This window comes from Lissotriton helveticus, chromosome 4_1 (genome assembly GCF_964261635.1).
Source record: "Lissotriton helveticus chromosome 4_1, aLisHel1.1, whole genome shotgun sequence".
NCBI lineage: Eukaryota > Metazoa > Chordata > Amphibia > Caudata > Salamandridae > Lissotriton > Lissotriton helveticus.
Window position 1 is genome coordinate 795042374 of NC_136063.1, and position 21480 is coordinate 795063853.

At 46.6% G+C, this 21480-nt stretch overlaps 1 protein-coding gene across 1 annotated transcript in view; it reads right to left on the reverse strand.

Annotated features, from left to right (window-relative positions):
* LOC144828868 (E3 ubiquitin-protein ligase TRIM39-like) overlaps window positions 1–2548 on the reverse strand; it is a 72852-nt gene extending 70304 nt beyond the window's left edge. Inside the window, exon 1 of the mRNA XM_078687435.1 lies at window positions 2002–2548. Coding sequence (XP_078543561.1) covers window positions 2002–2448 — 447 coding nt within the window. The 5' untranslated portion in view covers window positions 2449–2548. The remainder of the gene's footprint in view (window positions 1–2001) is intronic.
* Window positions 2549–21480: the final 18932 nt, after the last annotated feature.

Sequence of the window (21480 nt, forward strand, 5' to 3'; positions counted from 1 at the left end):
ACTCACTTTTGCGATGATAAAAAAAGACCAGAAAACAAGAAGGGCATAGCCCTGAAGCCCATAAAGGAGAGCCGTCACTAGTGTGAAGGCAAAAGGAACCCCAATACACCACCACATCATTACATAAAAGCTAATATGGAGTAAAGATGGTTAGTGCAGGCTCAGCAATGGCACTCACATCAATAAACGGTGAACTCTCTTCCAGATTAGATGGAACCCTATACTGGGGTTGTTAGCCCAATATATAACTTGTACAGAGCAAACACCTGTATCTTTACTCTGGCACTGGGTTACATCAGTAGTCTTCAAATTGTGTGCCAGGCCCCCTAGGAGCCATGAAGAAATCTGCCCAAGAGGAGCACTTAGTTTATCCCTGGGAAACATAACAACATATACACCGAAAAGCAGTGCTGTCATTTAGAGAGGAAAATGGAGTGGCTTTGTGCGACTGTAATAGGCCATCAGAAATGTATATTGCCATTCATTTCTTGGCTTGAAGATGGTGTCTTTCCTCAGATAAGTCTCATCTCCTCATTTCCTATAACATCGAGCTGTGGATGAATAAGGCTGTCGGTCAGCCAATAGCATGTTGGCAATCATGTATTTAAATGTGCTTTTCAAAGGGATAACTTAACATTCCAGAAAGATATGTATTATTAACTATGTTTGGAGATGCCACGTAGTCGCATTTCTTGGGCAAAACCTTTTAGCTAGTCCTGGTATTTTACCCTATGGTGTGTTGAATTTTGAGACTTAAAGTTTCATTTTTAACACTGCAGCTACAGGATCAATAGTCCCACCATCAAAAGTGCTCCTGGCTAAAATTCCCGAAATGGCTGACAGTGTCGCACATGACATGGAGCCAACTGTCAGCTAGGTATGATAATGTGAATAATAAAGTGATCGTGTTTGTCAACATTCTTTGGATGGACTATGATGCAAAATGATGGGATCCCCTTGCAAAATGTGATAGGAGGCCCTGCAGTCTACAATATCTCACAGATATTCCTTGGGGTGAATGTTGGCACCCTGAAGGGTTGATGACTGCTCCAAATTGCAGGGGCCTGTGTGACACCCCAATATAAGGGGGTATTCCACCACAATATCGACAACAGACTACTGTGGGTCAAAAATATCGATGACCAAAATATTGTGCAGTTAAGTCTGTATAGGTAGGCATAGGTTTACTACACTTAACTCCACATATGTGAGCCTTGGTAATGCATATCTTCTGTGCAGGGTTGGATTGGGATTAAAAAGGGGCCTAGGCGCGCCAAAAAAAAGTGGCCCACATTTGCATACTGTCTTTCCACAAAAACTGCTTCGGCGAAATTTACTAAAAAGGGGGGGTGTAAAAAAATGCACGGATTAGTTTATACTGGTGAAACACAACTGAAAACAAGTGAGGCCACTTTTGTTCAGGCCCCCTGCCCCTTCTCAATATGCATATATATATATTAATAGGCCGCCCAGCGAGAGAAAGTAAGTGCCACCTCTACCGTTGATAAAAGGGAGGTAGTGGACACCCATCTACCTCCAGAAAGGGCACTCACTGGTCTGCTGGCGCCATCGAACAATGCAGAAACTGCCTAAATCGGCCCCTAAGCTGCTCAATAAACAGCCCACAGCTGGAACAAGGATACCGGCCCCTCTGGCATTGCCCGAGTGCCCGCGTTACCAATCCGACGCTGCTTCTAGGTACGTACATGTAGAGTTCAGAATAATAAATCTGTACTTACCTATATGCAATTACCTTCTAGATATTCTGATCCTTGATATTTTTTGCCACGATATCCAGACATACAACCATATGTGGGGCAGTAGGTCAGTTTGGGCTAAGAGATTAACCCCTTCCAACATCGTGGGGCTCAAGTTAATAACCTAGTCGCACATGGAAGAATTCCACGACCCAAGACTGTGTTCTTGTACTATTATCTCGCTTGCATTGAGGACTTCTTCAACACATTTATTGACTAAGTGATGACAATACTTTTACTGTACCTTGTATTCTTCGCTGCCATCCTCTTCAGATCCCCCGTTGTGACATTGATCATTTTGGGGTTCCCAGCACACTGGACACACACTGGACCTCTTTACTTGACTGTGGCCTTCACAACAACTCCTCTGCGGCCTTGCCGAGGCCTCCATCCTGATCTGCCGAAAGGCCTGCGCGACGGCCGAGAGCTCCGTGTTGGGCCTCAGGCCGCTCTGGCCGAATCGGTGCCGGCACCTCGGGCACGAGATGGTTAAATCTTGCTGCTTCATGTAACGGCTGAGGCAGGAGCGGCAGAAGGTGTGCCCGCACTCTATGGTCACCGGGTCCGTGAAGTACTCCAGGCAGATGACGCAGGAAGCGTCGTCACCGAGCGCCGCTGCCGGGTCGGGGCCCGTGCAGAGGGAGGCCGAGGGCTGCTGGGCGCCGGGGGCCGCTGGCGCGCTCGCGGCCATGGCGGCCTCTCCCAGTCCGGCGTGTGGACTGTGAATTCCGCGCTCGTGCTTTCGCTGGCTATTTGTGGAGAGGAGTGTCCCTGGGTGAGAACACTTCTAAGCGCGGGCCCTCGGAGGCAGCAACAAAACAAGCCGTACCCAAGTCCGTCAGGTTAGAGGGTGATCCGACCAGTGGAACGGGTTTGTACGAGCATAATGTGGTACAAAAGTCGGGGACACAAGCTGATGTGGAAACTCATGCCCCTTCTGGGAGGATAATTAGACGGGACGATGGACGCAGATCCCAGGCTTATACGTTTTGTTTTTTTCCACGGTGACTAAGCGCACTATAATATCCTACTTATATTTAAATGTTATATTTGCCGAAGAGTTTGCGTGCACCTGTCTGTGCACTTCTTTGTGTATGCACCCGCACATTCTTAGTGTGTGTGAGCAGAGCATGGTGTAGTGTTGGGCCCTAGGCCCACATTGCGGCGCTCATGGAGACACGGACACAGGGTAGTGGGTTACTAAACTGGCCAAGAGCACGTGCGCTCCGCCCTATTTATTAACTGTGTCACCTGACTCGTGACATCAGTGGTGGGTGGGTGTAAAGTGTAGGTTTACATGACACAACAACTAGAACGTGTCCAGCAGGACACTACATTCCTCCCCAACTTCATAAAAGTTGAGACAAAACAAAAGTCCAAACCTGTGGGAGGAAAAACACAAAATATGCCACCTCATAATTTTAGAAAGTCTCTTCAGCTGCTTGCTATATGACGACGGTGGAAATTTCCAGCTGAAACATTCGTTCTCTTGGGCTAGACGTCGTGGTCCTCGGTGGGCGTGCTCTTCTGGACTTGCGCCATGGCAGTGTGTTCTTCAGTCAGTTGAGAGCTTGATCATGGGGTGACGCCGAACAGGATGACCAGAAGGTAGACTTGATGGAGGTTGTCTTTTACTAGTCCGTTGGGTTTCTTCACTGTAGGCAGCTTGGCTTCACATTGCAAAGGAGTGAGTGGTTGAAAGGCATCCTTCTCACTGGGACGCCCCTCTCGCGGGTGTTCTCCTGCCACGAGATGTCCCGGAGGCCCTCTTCTTCAGGTTTCCGCTGGGCAGGGTGTTCTCTGCAGCGTTGCTCCAACTCCACAAGCCGGTGTGAATGTAGGAGGCGATGAGATTACTACCATGCATCCGTAGCTCCGCCTGGAGGGTGGCTGTTGACTCTTTCCTTTGCGCACAAGTTCCCCTTTTTCCTGGGACGTGCAGGGTAGACGGCGACGAATCCATCTCTCGTGTCGGGACCCTCTGCCACCGGTGTCCCTGAGGCCTTTGCCCCTTGGATATCCACGGGCTGGTGTGGGGTGGTCAGTTCTCCCTCTGCTGGGCGTCTGAGCGTTCTCCCCATCCAGACTTCTGCTCAATCCCAAAGGTGGGTGTTGCCAATGGTCCAGCCTGTTCATTCCTGCAGTCGACGGGTTGTCAGAGGACTTGTAGGTAGGGGTCTGTTCTTCACCTAGTGCTACTGATGTTCCTCTGGACTTGTAGGCCCTTGTATTCGATGTTGTGGTCCGTGTCACCTTCTCTTCTGGTGGGTGTGCAGACTTGTCACACCGCTCCTCACCTTTCTGGATGTTGCTGTTCTTGATGGCGTCGTGCCACTTGACTCCTTTCTTTTTCTCTTTCCTTCGTGGCGTCGAGCCCTTCTACTCTGTTTTCCTTTTCGCGGCGTGGTCTGGTCATCTCGCTGCTCTTGTCCTCCTAACCAGGCTTCTCCGAGCGGCGTGCACTCCTCCCGTTTCCCTCTGGTCTTGTCCTGGCTCTAGGACACTGTCTTCTTTTCTACTCTGTGACTGGACCAGTCGCCGCGACCTTCTCCTGTTAATGGTTATATTTCTGGTTCTTAAGGGTGTCGAAGTTCGTTGGTTCCTTGGTCGCGGACCACGTCATACTTGAACTTCTTGCCAGTCTACACTGCCGGTCGCTGGCAGTGGTGTTGATTGGCGCAGGTGCTGATGGCTGGGGTGATGGTGGTTGCCAGCCATTTAGAGATTCGGGATGATAGGTGTTGGGGACTTGCTGGGAGCGTTGGATGTCTGGAGAGATTTGGCAGCCATGTGCCTCCGCTTTGTTGATGTTGGCCTTAGGTGGCGGCTTGACACGTAGAGTGTTCGGTTCCTCTCTTGCCTGTTGGGGGGCCACTGCCGACCCCATCTTGAGGCGATGAGAGAGCGGCCGCTCAATGCTGATCTCCACCCTTGGCATCTGCGGACGAGAGCAGGGAAGCCGACTGACTCAGACTGCCGACGCTCGGGGATGGACGGTCGCCTGGGGAAGCGTTGGGATGAGACATGGACTGCGCTTGCTGCGGCTTATGTTTGGTTCATCCGTGGGGCTGTATCCTGGGACGTCGGTCCGCCTTGGTGGCTGTCTGGCGTGTCAGGGTGTGCTTCTTGGCTGGCTGTGAGTCCTCGGTGTTCTCCCTTTGTTGGCTTGTTCAGTCCACCTGTGCTCATCCGGTCTTAGGGGTGACAGAGCTGTCACTCTTCTTTTCTTCGAGGGCGTTGCGTTTGGACCTCGAGGCGGCGCTGTCGTGGCACCGGCTTCTGTTTTTGCTCTGGTATGCTTGTCTGGACTAGTCACTTGGTGACGTGTTTCTTGCTCGCTGGGCGACGTGACGTTCGGTCTTGTGTCGCTGGTTGTTGGAGCACATGGTGCTGTGGCGGCCTGCCACGTGGGGTGTGAGACTCCTCTCTTGCCGGTCTTGGGTCGTGGCTGACTCCGTCTTAAGGCAGTGTGAGGGAGGACACCGTGGGTGGTCTTCGGCCTACTGTAGGGCTTCGCTGTGGCGGTGGAGATGTGTTTTCTCCAACCTGCGTTCAGCAGTGTTTCCGTGTGGAGAGGTTTCCTAGGTGCTGACTATGCAGTCAGGTTCACTGGCGCGACTTCCTGCGCGCTTCTGGTTTGGCGTGTCCTTTGCGGACTCGGTTTTTCTTCTTAAATGCTTCCGAGGATCTGTGTGATCATTGTTCTTTTCCGTTGCAATGCTTTAGCGTTGGCGCGCTTTGGATTCCATGGGCGCACTTTGCTGTGTGTTCTCCCGAGTGTCCTGTGTGCAGTCCGTTTCAGCTACTGGGTGTGAGCAGGCGGTCTTTCTGGTGATGGCGGGGCGTCCTCTGAGATCTGCTGGCTGCGGTTGCCGATCAGTTCGTGTGACGCTGTGTGGTTCTTGCACTTTGCTGCTTGTGTTGCTCTTGCTTTGGTGCACTTTTGTCCGCGCTCTTCGGGTGCTTCACTGTGTCCGGAGGGTTGTGCCACCGCTCCTGTGACTTTCGCTGGTGTTTCTGTGCGGGGTTCCAGCTTTGGTGTCGGTGTAGTGTTTCAGGAGGGTTGCGTCACCGCTCCTCTGACCTTTTCTATGGCGCACTTGCTGCGTGTTGTCCCGAATGTTCTTGGGTGGAGTTCTAGCACTCCTGGCGCGACCCTGCGCTTCTGGCGCGTTCCTGGGCCATCTCCTTTTGCCCTTGACGGCTGTGTAGTGGTCTGGTGTCACTTGGGCGCGGCAGTGTTCATGCGCACTCTTCATGCGCTCGCTGTTGCCATTCTTTTCTGTCCGTGGCGATCTGTGGTACAGGTCTCACCCTTGGTTTTGAACCTGGCGCCGTATGCAGACAGTCTTCTTGACGTCCCTGGTTGTGTTCCGGACAAGGTTGCCCTTTTCTTTTGGGCGCTGATGCGCTGTGCTCCTGTAGAGGTGTCACGATCCCTTGTGTGCACCGGTTCTAATCTTGGATGTGTCCTGGTGCAGCTACAGGGATTGCTTGTCTTGTTGTAGGCTTGTTTTTGTTCGTCGTGCAATACTGTGCAGTACCGGGAAATGGCCACTAGATGGCAGTGTAGGATTAGGCTTTTCTTCAGCAGCAGCCTTCTTTTCTTCGTAACTACTTTCCCGTGTTGTTTGTGCTTGAAGGACTTGTTCCCCTCGACCTGCACAGAAGCTGCAGCCACTGCTGACCACCGGCGTCTGGAGCAGGACACCGCCCTTTTCCCCGGTAAGTCTCACCTCCGTTTTTTTTTTTTTTTTACAGGCTTGGGGCAGTAGGGCACAAGCATTTGTGTCTGAGGTGCGAGGGGGGGGAAACGCCGGCTGAGTCAGCGCTGTTGGTGTTCCACCTGGGTGTGCCCTGTGTGTTACAGGTGCTGGGAATGTCTGCCCAGAGGCGGTAACTGCAGGCACTTCCCAGGCCAAAGTTCCTCTTCCTTGAGGCCTCTCTGGATCGGAGCTAGCAAAGCGGGGGCGGGGGGGGGGGGGGGGGGGGGTCAAGCAGTAGCTCTGCCTCGCCGCCGCTACAGATGCCTCCTGGTGCAGGGAGTGGTGTGTACTTTATTTGTCTAAGACGGACCGCTCCGCTTGAAGTCTCCTCAGTGCAGCAGCCGCAGGGAGCGCAGACGACGGGGCTATGGCTTGCTCTGGGGTAGCAGGGTTGCCGCACGGAGATGGACGAAGGGCCGTTTAGTTATGGTGGTGCTTTGCTGGCCTTACTTTGCTCGGGCCGCTGCCGGCAGGTTGCGGGTGGGCTCCGCTTGCACTATGTGTCCGCCCGGCAGCTCTCCACATGCTGCGGGCGCTTCTCTCTCGTTTTTTTTGTTCATTCACCCCGCCGCAGCCTCACACCACACGCGCTGCGCGGCGGGGACAGGGGTGCTGCAGGTAGGCCGTGGGTGGGCTCCGCTGGCCCTGCTGCACATCGGGGAAAGTGTTGGCCGGCTCCAGTGTCTGTGTCGCGCTGGTGGGGCCACGTTGTAACCTTACAGCGGGTGGGCTCCGCATATCGTTACTGTCTGAATGGGGGGTCGCTTCAGGCTCACGCGACCCCCGAGGGCATTATCAGCGCCCGGGCTCACCTCTGGCCTACGGGCTCTTCTGCCTCGCGGGTGGGCACTGCGTCGGTCTCCACGTGGTGGGGCCTCAATTGCGGCCGATGCGGGTGGGCTCCGGTCGGTCAGCTGTGTCCCTGTGCGCCTTCCTCAGCAAGGCAGCACTCGGCAGGGCTGGAGAGGTTCGGGGTGGGCTCCCGGTCACCTCCTCGTGGACGTGCAAACCCGGGGCTAGGCACTCGCTCAGCAGGCCTCTCGGTGGCCGTCGCCGATCGTCGCAAGGGGGGTGCCTTTAGGTAGGCATCCTTCTCTCCCCCTTCTTCTTCGGCTGGTGCACGCGGGGGTACAGCCACTCTCGTCGCCAGTGTAGTGTTGGGCCCTAGGCCCACATTGCGGCGCTCATGGAGACACGGACACAGGGTAGTGGGTTACTAAACTGGCCAAGAGCACGTGCGCTCCGCCCTATTTATTAACTGTGTCACCTGACTCGTGACATCAGTGGTGGGTGGGTGTAAAGTGTAGGTTTACATGACACAACAACTAGAACGTGTCCAGCAGGACACTACACATGGAGAAGCTGTGGCTGAACACGTCGTTTGTCAAGAAAAACAAAAACGACACTAGATAAACCTAGTACACGGTTGTGTAATTGTTGTGTTGTGGTTTACCTTGTGGAACAGGCAGCATTTCTTCGTGTCGTCTGTGCTTACTTCAGCCAGAGTATGCCTATGAGGCAGTGCTGCAGGAAGAGTGACAACGTATTTTATAATGTTAGTTGTGCTTCTGTGCAGAGTTTAAATTCTGTTAACACTTGCGAAGTGGGGTAGATAGTTATAACGCTACTTTTACTCAATGGTACTAAAGAAAAGAAGCATCTGCTAAACGTGAAAAGATTTGACCTTCTCTCTAGGTGCGTGTTCATGCATGTGAACTGTTTTAATTTGGTGCTAGAGGGCGGGTTTATAGAGATATAACTATATGTCAACCTCCAGCAGCACTTTCTCAGAAGGTTGCACAACTTCTAGGTGACGAAACTAAGCTGTTGGGGTATCCAAGTCGCCAGTGGCCTAGGAAGGGTGTCCAGGGTCGGATTGGGATGGTGGGCATTTTGCTGGTATCTTTGCCGCAGTTCTTGAGGTTTGATGTGGGACGGTTTTTTCATCATCAACGTTCAGGCCTGCTCTGCTGTTATGAACTCGAGAGGCTGTGTCAGCCCCTTCCCAGCACGAGATTATCGCAGACCATTGTCATATATAGACCATTGTCATACATAGAATGATAATAGGCCAGCCCCAGCATACACAGCATGTGGTGTGTGCTCCTGCCCTAGACTTGTGGTATGATGGTGAGGCCTCGCCAAGGGAAATGCTGCTTCTGAGCAGCAGAGTTTTCACTCCTATTGGAAGGGGAAGTGATGGGGGCAATAAACAGGGTTCTGCTTTTGTCCCAGCAGTGGATTGTCACGCATTCTTGCTGCTCTACCAACCCCCCATCTCAAACCCAGAATTTAACCGGAAAGCAACACCCCTGTCTTACCTGTCTCTTGCAGATTTGGCACTTAATTGAGAGCCTTTGTCATCAGATGGCATTGGCAATGAGTTTCCATAGCTTTAGTGCCACCGCAGTGCAGGTTTTAAATTACCTCAGTCAAAGGATGGCCCCACAGAAAGTGTTACTATTTTACAGCAAGATCAGATGTTTGATCATGTACTACTTCCTTAAATCAGAAAAAATAAATCTCTTATCAGTACACCCCAGCAGACAGCATGTTAATGACTGCGCTATTTTAATGATTAAACTACGGTCGTAAACACTTTCAGTTTCACTGGTTTTGACAATGGTCTGCGATAATCTGTGCTGGGCTGGGAAGGGGCTGACACAGCCTCTTGAGTTCATAGCAGCAGAGCTGGCCTGAACTTTGATAATGAAAAAACCGCCCCACATCAAGCCTCAGGAACTTAAATAAGAAAAAATAAAGCCCTTAAAATAGCACAGTCATTAACATGCTGTCTGCTGGGGTGTACTGATATAACCAGGGCCACTGGAATTATGCGGCAGTGGAGGGCCATATTATGCAGCAGGGCTGAGTAAATTATAGGGCAAGAAAAGGAAAATTATGTGGCATAATGCAGCACATTTTATGATAGTATTACTTCATTTTTTAAAACATTTTTATACTTGTGAACAGTGTGTGCATTGGCTGCACCTCATTAGTATCAGTTTAACACTCAACAAAAAAAATAAGTAACAGAAAGTAGAGCAGTCAAGCATTGCAAAGGGCCTTCTACTCTGCGGCAACACGTGTTGCTGCGTTTTAGGTAACTTTTGAACCCTTTGAGCTAGAAACACCTTTTGTTGTTAAAATCTGCGGATTCTGCAGAAGATTATGGAATATGTGGCAAATGCAGCAAATCTATATGCAAAAAAACGCTGTCGCTGCACAGTCACATCCTTCCTGTGGCCATGGATATAACTTGCAGGCTTCATTTTGCACAATACCAACCCAGTTATTCATCTTTCTGAGACCAATGGATCATGGTATTAAAAGCACCTGTTAGGTACAGTGCTACGAAATGGCAGAAATTTCAGTGGAATGCACTATGTAACCACACAAATTGTACTCGCAAGTAACAAGGACCCCCTGATTGTGGATCAAATTCCTGGGTCAGGGTAAAAAGTATAATGACAAATAACAATCCCAGGCAATATATAGTTTGACGAAGCAATGTTAACCAGCAAATTACAAATAAAGCTTTACAATTTTTTTTTTTTAAATCACACATTTTAATGATTTCCATGAACATTCAAGTTAGTTAAAAATTAATAACACTTTACAATATGACAACAATATACATAAAACATATATGCTGATAGATAGTGAGATATAAGTAGTGATGGTTTCTTCTGAAGAAACCGTCACTACGTACATCTCACTATGTCAGGAAATGTCAGGAAATGTGGGGTTAGACAGATTAAATACTTATTCCTAGGAAGAGCTACTGTTTATCTGCAAAAGTCTTACCCGGAATACCAGAGTGCTCCATGAGAAGCTGACAGACACTGCAGCTAGTATGGGAATAGATATTTCAAAATCAAAGCCATTACAAAAACTCTATAGAGCTGATTTCTCAGACAAAGACTTAGAAAACATGAATGTAGCAGGGAAAAAGGCACAAATCAAAGAATTATTGACTGTGCTGCAAAAATGGGGAGACATAGAAAAATGGAAAACCAGGTGGGCAAAGAAGAAAGATGAGACTAGATCTAAACAGACGTCTTCTGAGTTCGTTCTAAAGGAAGCTGACAAGCCAGAGCAATTATACCCCATGCGTGAAGTGCCAGGTGGAAAGTACGTGCACGTTCCATGGTCCAGACAGGATATTGTGTCCTTTACCAATGACTTTCCCAAATTACGAGAAAAGCCTGTGGACTGGTACAGGCAGGTGGAAAGGTTCGTAAAGGTGCAAAAGTGCCTGTGGAAAGACCTGGATGGGTTTTTCGACATAGTGGTTCCTGTGGATTTATGGACCGAATGCAAAGTTGCCGTTGATTGGCCTAATAAAGAATACTCCAGTGACCCTGTTACTGGTGCTCCCTCAGATGAGGTGATGAGGAAATATGACCAGGTCATGTTGCACCTAAAGAAAAAGGTGCCTGCAAAGGAAACTGATTGGACCAAAATAGACAGAACCACGCAGGAAAGGGACGAGACTGTGCACTCCTTCTATGAAAGACTGTTGCAGGTATTTAAAACATACAGTGGTATAGATAACATCGAGATGAAGGATATGACCCACTTCATTTACAGGTTTGTAAACGGTTTAAGACCCGAAATTTGCCAGTGGATCAAAGATAATAAAATTTGTTGGCAGTCTAAGAAAATGGATGAGGTTTTACGATATGCAAAGTATTGCGAAGTTGAGATGGCAGAAAAACGAAAGGCTCTGAAAGAGAAAGTCATGTGGGCACAGGTAAAGTTGGCAGAACAACAGGAAAAGCAACTGAATAAAATGAATAAGAATTCCCAAAATCAAGGCTCTGGGGGTGGAGGGAAGCCCAAAGTAAAAATGAGTAGAGAAGAAGCTAAAAAGAAATTCCCCTGTCACCAGTGCGGAGAAATTGGGCACTGGAGAGACGAATGTCCATATTTACAACATGGTAACCCCCAAACCACTGATTTAATTCCACAGACGCAGAATGAGAAACAAAGAAAGACCCAGCATCAGGTAAAGGCAAGTCAATTGCCCCGAGCACCTAAACCGAATTATAAAGGGAAAACACCACAGGGTGATGATATAGAAATCTGGGGAGGCAATGAGGATAGAAATGCAGCAACTTCGCAATCTTTGTTGAATGACACTTTTCTCTGTGACGATCAATACTGACGGGGCCTGAGAGGGGAGGACGAGGAGTGTGTACTTGGCGCCTCCTTGCCGGTAGACCAGTCAGGGCCATACATTGAAGGAAAGGTTGACGGAAATGATGTCACCTTTCTATTGGACACTGGTGCTACCCGTTCTACTGTGAGAACAGCGGACGTTCCAAACCTACCCCTCTCGGGAGAAGCAATCCAAGTAGTGGGCGTGTCTAATCAATTGATTAGTACCCCAGTTACTGAGCCCATGGAGATCACAATAGGGAATTTCAAAGAAATGCATAGATTTGTAGTTTGTGATACCAGTCCAGTAAACTTACTGGGACGTGATTTGTTGTGCAAAATGAACTGTACCATCTTTTGCACACCAAAAGGCGTCGAGATTCAAACCCCAGACGAGGATGGCATATACAAATTAATGTTAATTAGACCAGACTCAGAAATTAAACAAATGACTATACAAGACTTACCCGAAGAACTCCAAAAGACAGTGAAACCAGAAGTATGAGACTTTACTGGAAAAGATGTAGGATTAATGGCAAATGTAGACCCAATCAAAATAGCCATGAAAGAAAATGCAGTTTACCCCAATACCAAGCCATACAAAATGAGTGCAGAAGTGAGAGCAGGAGTTGCCATTGAAATAAAAAGACTGCTAGAAGCAAACATCATACAAGAAGTGATGAGTAGCCCATGTAACTCACCGATAATTGGAACCAAGAAACCTATTGGCAAGTACAGGGTAGTGCAGGACCTGAGAAAGGTAAATAAAATTGTCGTTCCTTGCTGTCCTATTTTTCCAAACCCAGCAGTGATACTGTATCAGATTCCCTGGGATGCTGAGTGGTTCACCGTGATAGACCTATGTCATGCATTCTTTTCGATCCCATTGCATCCAGACAGCAAATTTCTTTTCTCATTTGCTTTCGACAGTCACGTGTTCGTTTGGAATCGTGTCCCTCAAGGGTACACGGAAAGTCCCTCTATCTTTAATCAGATTCTGAAAAAGTGTCTTGAATCTTTAGTCTTACCTGGAAAATCTGTTTTGGTGCAATATATAGACGACCTCTTGGTGGCGTCTAAAAGTCAGAGAGATTGTGTTGTTGACACCATTGCCTTACTGAATCACCTAGGTGAAAAAGGACATAAAGTATCTCCTGACAAATTGCAATTCTGTACAAAGTCAGTAAAATATCTGGGGCACCAGATAGAAAAAGGCGTCAGAAAAGTTACCTCAGAGAGAGTCAGAATAATTCGGAACATGCAGTTACCCCGTACTCAGAAAGAAGTCAGAATGTTCCTTGGGGTGGTAGGTTACTGCAGGCAATGGATTGTGGGATTTGCAGTCCTGGCAAAGCCTTTGATAAAAATGACAAAGAAAGGAGCAAAGGACCCAGTGGAATGGGATGATGAAAGCTTAACCGCATTTACTAAATTACGAGAATGTCTGTGTACAGCCCCTGCTCTAGGGATGCCTGACTATTCCAAGGAGTTTGCACTGTTCTGTGACACACGAGATAATTGTGCACTATCCGTCTTAACTCAGGAGCATGGTTTAACTAGACGTCCAGTGGCATATTTTTCCGCCACTTTGGATCCAGTTGGATTACCCGGATGTTTGAAAGCAGTAGCTGCAACTTGCACGAGTCTAGAACAGAGTGAATCTATTGTTATGGGACATCCTGTAACTGTGTATGTTCCACATGCAGTTGTGATTTTACTGACCAGAACTAAAACTCAGTATCTCACCCCTAGTCGGCTGACTAAATACGAGAGGATTCTCGTGGGTGCTGCGAATGTAGTCATTACTCGGTGCAACATTCTGAATCCAGCCACATTGCTACCTGACTCAATGACCGCAGAAGCAAAGGGAGAGGACGAGCATGACTGCATTGACCTGACAGAATTTAGTACTAAACCACGCCCAGACATCAAGGAAGTGCCCTTGCCTGTGGAAGATGAAGAACTGTTCGTGGATGGCTCATGTATGAGACACAAACTTGTAGGCCTAAGTGCTGCTTATGCTGTAGTCTCAGTAAAACAAATTGAAGAAGCATCCTGTTTATTTGGAGTGAAGTCTGCACAAGTAGCCGAATTGATTGCATTAACAAGAGCCTGTAAAATTGGGAAAAACAAAAGAATAACAGTATATACTGACAGTCAATACTGTTATGGGGTTGTGCATGACTTCGGCCAATTGTGGCTACAGAGGGAGTTTCTGACTTCTTCAGGTACTCCCATCCGAAATGGAAAAGTTGTACAAGATTTACTGGAGGCAATCCAATTACCAAAAGAATTGGCAGTGGTCAAATATGCTGCTCACAAATCTGGCACTGACCATGTGACTTTAGGAAATCGATTTGCTGATGAAGTGGCCCAACATTGTGCCAAACATCGCATGTCTGTAAATATCAAATTGGGGGACCTGGAACCAGCTGCCAACTTATGGTGTTTGAGGATGTGCCTACCTGGGAAGAGTTGAGAGATTGGCAGCATGCTGTGCCATCAAAGGAAAAGGAAAAATGGAGGAAACTTGGTTGTCGGCAGAGAAGTGAGGATGGTGTCATTGTGGGCCCAAATGGTATGCCTGTGTTGCCTAGACATCTGCTTGCTTCAATGGCCAGGTTGATACATGGAAATTCACACATTGGTAGGGACGCCATGGTTCTGGTTTTCCAACAAACATGGTACAATCCAAAATTCAGGAAGGTAGCAGAGTCACTCTGCCAGAGGTGCGTAACATGTCAGCAGTTTAACGCTGGGAAGAAAACAGTAGTCGAATTGGGAAAAATTGGAAAATCAGGAGGTCCCTTTGTAAGAGTACAGATTGACTTCATCACACTGCCTCGTTGTGAGGGAATGAGATATGTCCTTGTCATTGTCTGCCTGTTTTAAAAATGGGTGGAAGCCTACCCTGCTAAAAAGAATGACGCCATAACTGTAGCCAAATTGTTACTGCGAGAATTGATACCTAGGTTCGGGGTGCCAGTCACAATTGAATCAGATAGAGGCGGACATTTTCAGAATGAGGTGATTGATCAGCTCTGTAAAGCATTCAAGATCACACAAAAACTGCACTGTGCATATCGTCCAGAGGCTTCTGGAGTGGTGGAACAAATAAATGGCACTATAAAATTGAGATTAGGAAAGATGTGTGAATCTACAGGCATGAACTAGATAAATTCTTTGCCTCTTGTTCGGATGGGACTCAGAAGTATTCCAGACCGAAAAACAGGCCTGAGCCCTCATGAAATCCTGATGGGAAGAGTAATGAGACAAGCATGGGTACCAGGACATAAACTGATAAACATTTCTGATGATTTGGTACTTGAGTACTGCAAGCAACTGGGTTACCAAGTGCGTTCTATCTCTCGCCAGATTGGGGAAGACGCCGTCGCCAATCCGACAACTCCAGTCCATAAATTGGTTCCAGGCGACTGGGTTGTAATAAAGAAGCATACTCGTACAAATTGCCTTGCACCGAAGTGGGGACGACAACGCCAAGTGATACTGGTGACCACGACAGCGGTGAAGTGTGCCGGCGTTCCAAAGTGGATCCATGCCAGCCGTACACAGAAGGTGATCCGAGACGAGAAAACTGACGCTGAAGGTTGTCCTGCTGAGGGGTCTCCAGATGATGGTCCTGAAGTAGCTGACGACGAACAACCGAGCACCAGTCGAGATGAGTGGATACCCATAATCGACCTGACTGACGACCCCATCAGAACAAGAAGTAAAACCTACACAGACAGAGAGTGGGCTAGAGAGGAAGAGACAGGCACAGGCGAAGACAATCAGGTTATCGAAATCCATGTAAAATCTGAAGACGAAGAAGGTCAGACAGGGACAGAGCAAGTGATTGACACACCTCCACAAACTCCTGAAGTTGAAAAGGGACAGATCAGAACTAGTGTAAAAGTTCAAGCAGAAGAAAATCAAGGGTTCGAAGGGCTTGAACAGGACCAGATAGAAATAGAAGAACGTGTTCAGGACACAGAAATAAAGACACCCGAAAGCCAAACCCAGAATACACCTGAACAAGGCCAGCTTAGTAACCAGGCAGAAGAAATAGAAATAAGACCTGGGACTAGTCAGACAGGAAGGGAAGAAATAGAAGCAGAAGTGCCACAAACAAAAGAACATTAGAAGAAAGCCAAATCACAGTGCCAGCTAAAAGACTCAAGAAAAAGAAAAATATCGAACCCAGATATATTAAGAGACTGAGACTGAGACTAAAAACAGTAGAAGAAAAGCTCGAGCAAAGAAGGAAAAGTTCCCGTATTGCAAAGCAAGCTGGAGAAAGTTCCAAAAGAAGAAGTGATCGAATAAAAAGACTGAACGAGAAATATCAGGATCCTGAATGGACATATTTGATCTTGGAGGAGTTTGAGGATCTTGATATAACTGACGAAAGTGACGAAGAACAGACAGATGATCATTCTGCCGAAGAAGACGAACCACCCTGAAGTTGCGCAGTGTAAGCTACCTGTGCAAAGTTACAAAGAGGGGTTGAAAACTTCTTCTGAACGAAAATGTCTGATTCAAGTGTGAATGGAAGGCCTAGACGCAGTTGTTGTAAAACATGCTGCAAAGTATGTATATGTAGCATAGCTATAGTGTTAATAATTTGGATAGGACTAACAGTTTTCATTCCTTATATGGTGAGCACAAATACTAATATTGACCCTACACAGACTGTGACCACTGACACTGAAGAACTGACAACACGAAGTGTAGAAAGACGTGAAAAAGCACTTAGACAAACAAAATCAGACTTAGAAGCACCAGATGAGGAAGGACTACATTATCACGGAGTTAAGAACCAGACACATTTAAATGTATTCGCAAACCTGTTAGTGCATTATGTAGAAACCATGGAGATAGAAGACTGCTATGTCTGCATGAAGCTACCCACTTCTGTAGCTGAAGGCGTGACTTATCATCACCTACCTTTGACCTATGGAATTTCCTGTAGTATTTTAGCTAGCTTATTTTACAAAAGAGGACCGTTACAGTACTACTACGCTAACTCTGACGTGATATTTTCTGAACTTCCAATACGTGGAAATCTGAATCCTGTACATACTAAAAGTGACGTTACACGTTATATGGGAGAATACTTTCTGACTATAGGTACCATAGACTTAAATGAAGCACACAGAGATAACTTGACCTGTTCATTACATCAACAAGAAAAAATGTTTCTAAACATGGCAGAGAAAAGAAGGGAGAGTTTCCAAAGAAAGGCAAATGATAAAAGACAGAAAACTCCTAAATGGGCTGAAAACATGGAAAGCACCTCAAATGGTGGGAGTGGTCCTGCTTTGTTGCTGGATTTCGAGAGAAAAGGGAAACTGTGTCTTCACCTCGAAAAAGACTAGTTATTAAAATAACATTTTCATTGGTTCCAGTCAATGTGAGCACAATTACAAGGTAATTGGAGGTTGGGGTTTCAAAAATGGGTCAGAACCTGTGTTTCCCGGAATTTATTATATATGTGGAAACAAGGCTTATTTCAAATTGCCGGATCACTGGTATGGAAGCTGCTACTTTGGCATTGTCTTCCCGAAAATATACCATGTGAATGAAATTGCTGGAAGAAATGAAAACACTAATGGCTTAGTGCGTAGTAAAAGAGAAAGCGTAGGTGAAATAATGGGTAGTATTTTTAGTGCACTGATACCTGGAGTGGGAGTGGTTCTGAACACACACAGAATTTGCAAATTATCCACAATAGTGGATGTGTTGTCCACTGACACAGCTCATGGATTCCTGCTGGTCAATACCGAAATGGTTGCGATCAGATCTATGGTTTTACAGAACAACTTGCGCTTGATACCTTATTAGCAAAAGAGGGCGGAGTCTGCCAGATGTTGAAAGCGCAACATTGTTGCACTTACATACCGGACAAAAGTGTACAAATCAAAAAGTATGTGAAGAACATTACTAATTTGGAAAAAGAACTCAAACCACTGGAGGTTGATAGTGCCTGGAAGAGACTTACTGATGGTCTCTCCGCTGTAGGTCATTGGTTTGCTAATTTAGGTAAAGGTTTATTGTTTAAGGTACTGATGCCAATTGGAGTGATAGGGTTTGTCATATTCCTCATATTTGTCTGTTGCAAATGTCGCAAACACAAAGAAGTACACTGTGAATAAGAGAGGTGTGAAACGGAGTGTGGATGAACTTGAATTGGAAAACTTAAATAATAAGATTTACAAAAAGATGAAAAATTCTCACCCTGATAAAGATGTGAAAGAGAAATTGAATCGAATGTTGGAAGAAATGGAAATGCACAAAGTTTGAAAAGTTGGCATCTGGTTCCATTAGTTTGTGATGATAGTAAATATTATCAAAGAGGGGATTGATGGAGCAAGATTTCGCATATTACGCAACTTGCTTGAAATCAAGAACCTCGAATAACTTATAATCCTATAACTCAACCTGTACGTCTTACTAATTTCCCTTTATTTTTTTGATGTTTGTGTATCCTAGTGACGCTTGCCTATGTGTTTACTAATTCAAATAACCCTTGTTCCTAAAATGGCCGCCGCTTGATGGGTTTCTTCTGCGCATGCGTTAGTCACACTCACGTGACGTGACGTATTTGCAGTTTTGGTGGGAATTCTTGCGCCTGCGCACTTGCTTCTAAAATGGCTGTCTGTACACTCACACGGTGAAGCTTGCGCAAAACGCTTTACGTTATTGTTTGTTGCACTAATTCATAATGGCATCATATATTTTTATAGTAAGAGGTATAGAGTAGCTATTCATGAGTCATTATATTTTATGTTATTAACTTGTTTTCGCTTACTTTTCATGTACCGCGCTATTGGGGGTCTGAGGGAGACGCGAACCATCTTGAAAGTCTCTACTGCGCATGTCGCGCAGGCAGAGAGAAGGCAACCTTGAGCAATGGAACTCAGCCAGCTGGCAGCCACAGTCAAGATGCTCCTGTGAACGCGACCTGTGACCCAGCAGAATGGAGCTGATCTGTTCCTAACTTGCTACAAATGTTATTTTCTATTGTATTCTGTCAAAATATCTCGTGAGAACCCCAAAATCACTAGGCGGTCCCAGAGCATGCAAATTTAGACTTGTAGACGTAAATTGTGATTGGTGTGTTAACCTATCCTATGTGGAGACCAATCGAAATTGGGTATTCGGACGCTTGCAACATTTGGGGGGTGGTACACTGACCCGAAAACAGTATAACTAGCCTAGGTTTAGCTAGAGAAATTGTCCGACTTGTCTGAATAGCTGACCTGTCACTGACCCAACGCACTTAATAGGTGACTGATACAGAGGTGCTGCGGAGCACTCTGTCCGAAATATACCATAGACTCAAGAGGTTTTACTGAACCTTAAGTGCTGGCGGAGCACTTTGCTGGGGAGTTCAATAACCCAATCGGGGTTCCGGCTGATAGCTGCAGAGAGGGTGGAGTGCAGGCGTTGCTTCCGAACTGTGGGTGCTGGTCGTGCCTTGGTGGTCCTGTCCTGATCCTAATCTGGTTTTCCTGTCCTGTCCTGGGGTGTCCAATCTGCACCTGCTGTCCCATAGATGACTGTCCTTCCTTGGGGTATTTCCTGTCCTTGACTGATCCGTGGCCAGGGTTGGTCTTCACACCAGTCTAGGTAAATATAGTGTTGAAACTCTATACTGCACCTTTTATTTTTCTGTGTTTGCTTCAATAAGGCATACCTTTGCATTCGTTAATTTTCCATGCTTTCCGCAATCTGCTATATGAGAAGTCGTACATTTATTCTCCATAGCATGTTCCTATGTTTCCCTACCTTTAGAGCACTTTTTCTCCATACTGTTTATGAAATATAGATGTGGTTCTATAATTTTCTCCTGTAAGCTGATTTGAAGTAATATTGCTAGAACTATAGTATGTTCCACTTTTTTTCCCTCCTATAGATATATAGGATTTCCAGTCTTTTTATCCACTCTTGAAGTACTTTCCCCAATAGTAAATTCTAGTTCGTGCCTAAGTTTGCCCCATTTAGAGTTATCCATTCCCAAATCTGCTTGGCATATTTCATTTTGTTCATATAGAGACATAAATGGTTGCTTTAAAAATTGTATGCTCTCCGAATCTGAATTCTAGATAAACTTTTAAAACTTTCCAGTAGTCTGTGGTCATTTTAATGAAAGTATAAGAGTATATGTTGGTATTTGGGTTGTCTGCCTTTCTTTTTCAGCTAGCTCCCTGATCCATTGTGATCATAGGTACCCGTAACGGTGGATTGGTAAGTCGGGTACATGAGGAATAAATAGGAAGGAACCAGGGTTACTGGTAGTAGAGTGTAAGGTCACCCGATTAATGTATATGATAAATTGAAACAAGTATATGGGCCTGGTACGTGTATGGTGAAATTATTTGGCCGGGTGACCTGCGATCTCTATCACTGTTACCCAGAATCGCTCGCAAACCTAAAAAATTGATAAAAAAACACATTTATCTCACTTTTCTGTGGTGGAAAGTTCTGGAATCTGCGTGGATCAACAAATTTCCACCCACCCCGCGTTCCCCAAAGTCTTAAGAGAAAAATGGTACCTCACTTGTGTGGGTAGGCCTAGTACCCGCGACAGGAAACGGCGCAAATCGCAACGTGGACACACCACAATTTCACCGTGAAAAATGACCCTTTTTTGGCAAAGTACCTAGCTGTAGTTTTTGAACCCTAGCTCTGCTGGCACCTAGGGAAACCTAGCAAACCTATACATTTTTTAAAACTAGACATCCAGGGGAATCCAAGATGGGGTGACTTGAATGGCTCACACCAGGTTCTGTTACCCAGAATCCCTTGCAAACCTAAACAACAGTAAAAAAACAAATTTTCCTCACATTTCTGTGATGGAAAGTTCTGGAATCTGCGTAGATCCACAAATTTCCACCCACCCTGTGTTCCCCAAAGTCTTCCGAGAAAAATGGTACTTCAGTTGTGTGGGTAGACCTAGTGGCCGCGACAGGAAACCGCGCAAAACACACCGTGGACACACCACAATTTCTCAGTGAAAATTGACCCTTTTTTAGCAAAGTACCTGGCTGTGGTCTTTTAATCCTAGCTCTGCCGCCACTTAGGGAATCCTAGAAAACCTATACATTTTTGAAAAACTAGACGCCCAGGGGAATCCAGGATGGGGTGTCTTGACTTTCTCTCTCTAGGTTCTGTTACCCGGAATTCCTTGCAAACCTAAAAAATGGTTTAAAAAAACCACATTTTCCTCACATTTCTGTGGTGGAAAGTTCTGGAATCTGCGTGGATCCACAAATTTCCACCCACCTCGCATTTCGCAAAGTCTTCCAAGAAAAACGGTACCTCACTTGTGTGGGTAGGCCTAGTGCCTGCGAACAGAAACAGCGCAAAACGCAACCTGGACACCACAATTTTACAGTGAAAAAGTCATCTTTTTTTGGCAAAGTGCCTACCTGTAGTTTTTTAACCCTAGCTCTGCCGGCACTTAGGGAAACCTAGCAAACCTATACATTTTTGAAAACTAGACACCCAGGAGAATCCAGAATGGGGTGATGTGACTGCCTCTCACCAGGTTCTGTTACCCAGAATTCCTTGCAAACCTAAACAATTGTCCAAAAAAAACACATTTTCCTCACGTTTCTGTGGTGGAAAGTTCTAGAATCTGCCTGGATCCACATATTTTCACTCACCCCGCGTTCCCCAAAGTCTTTCGAGAAAAATGGTACCTCACTTGTGTGGGTAGGCCTAGTGCCCTCAACAGGAAACGACGCAAACCGCAACGTGGACACACCACAATTTCACAGTGAAAAATG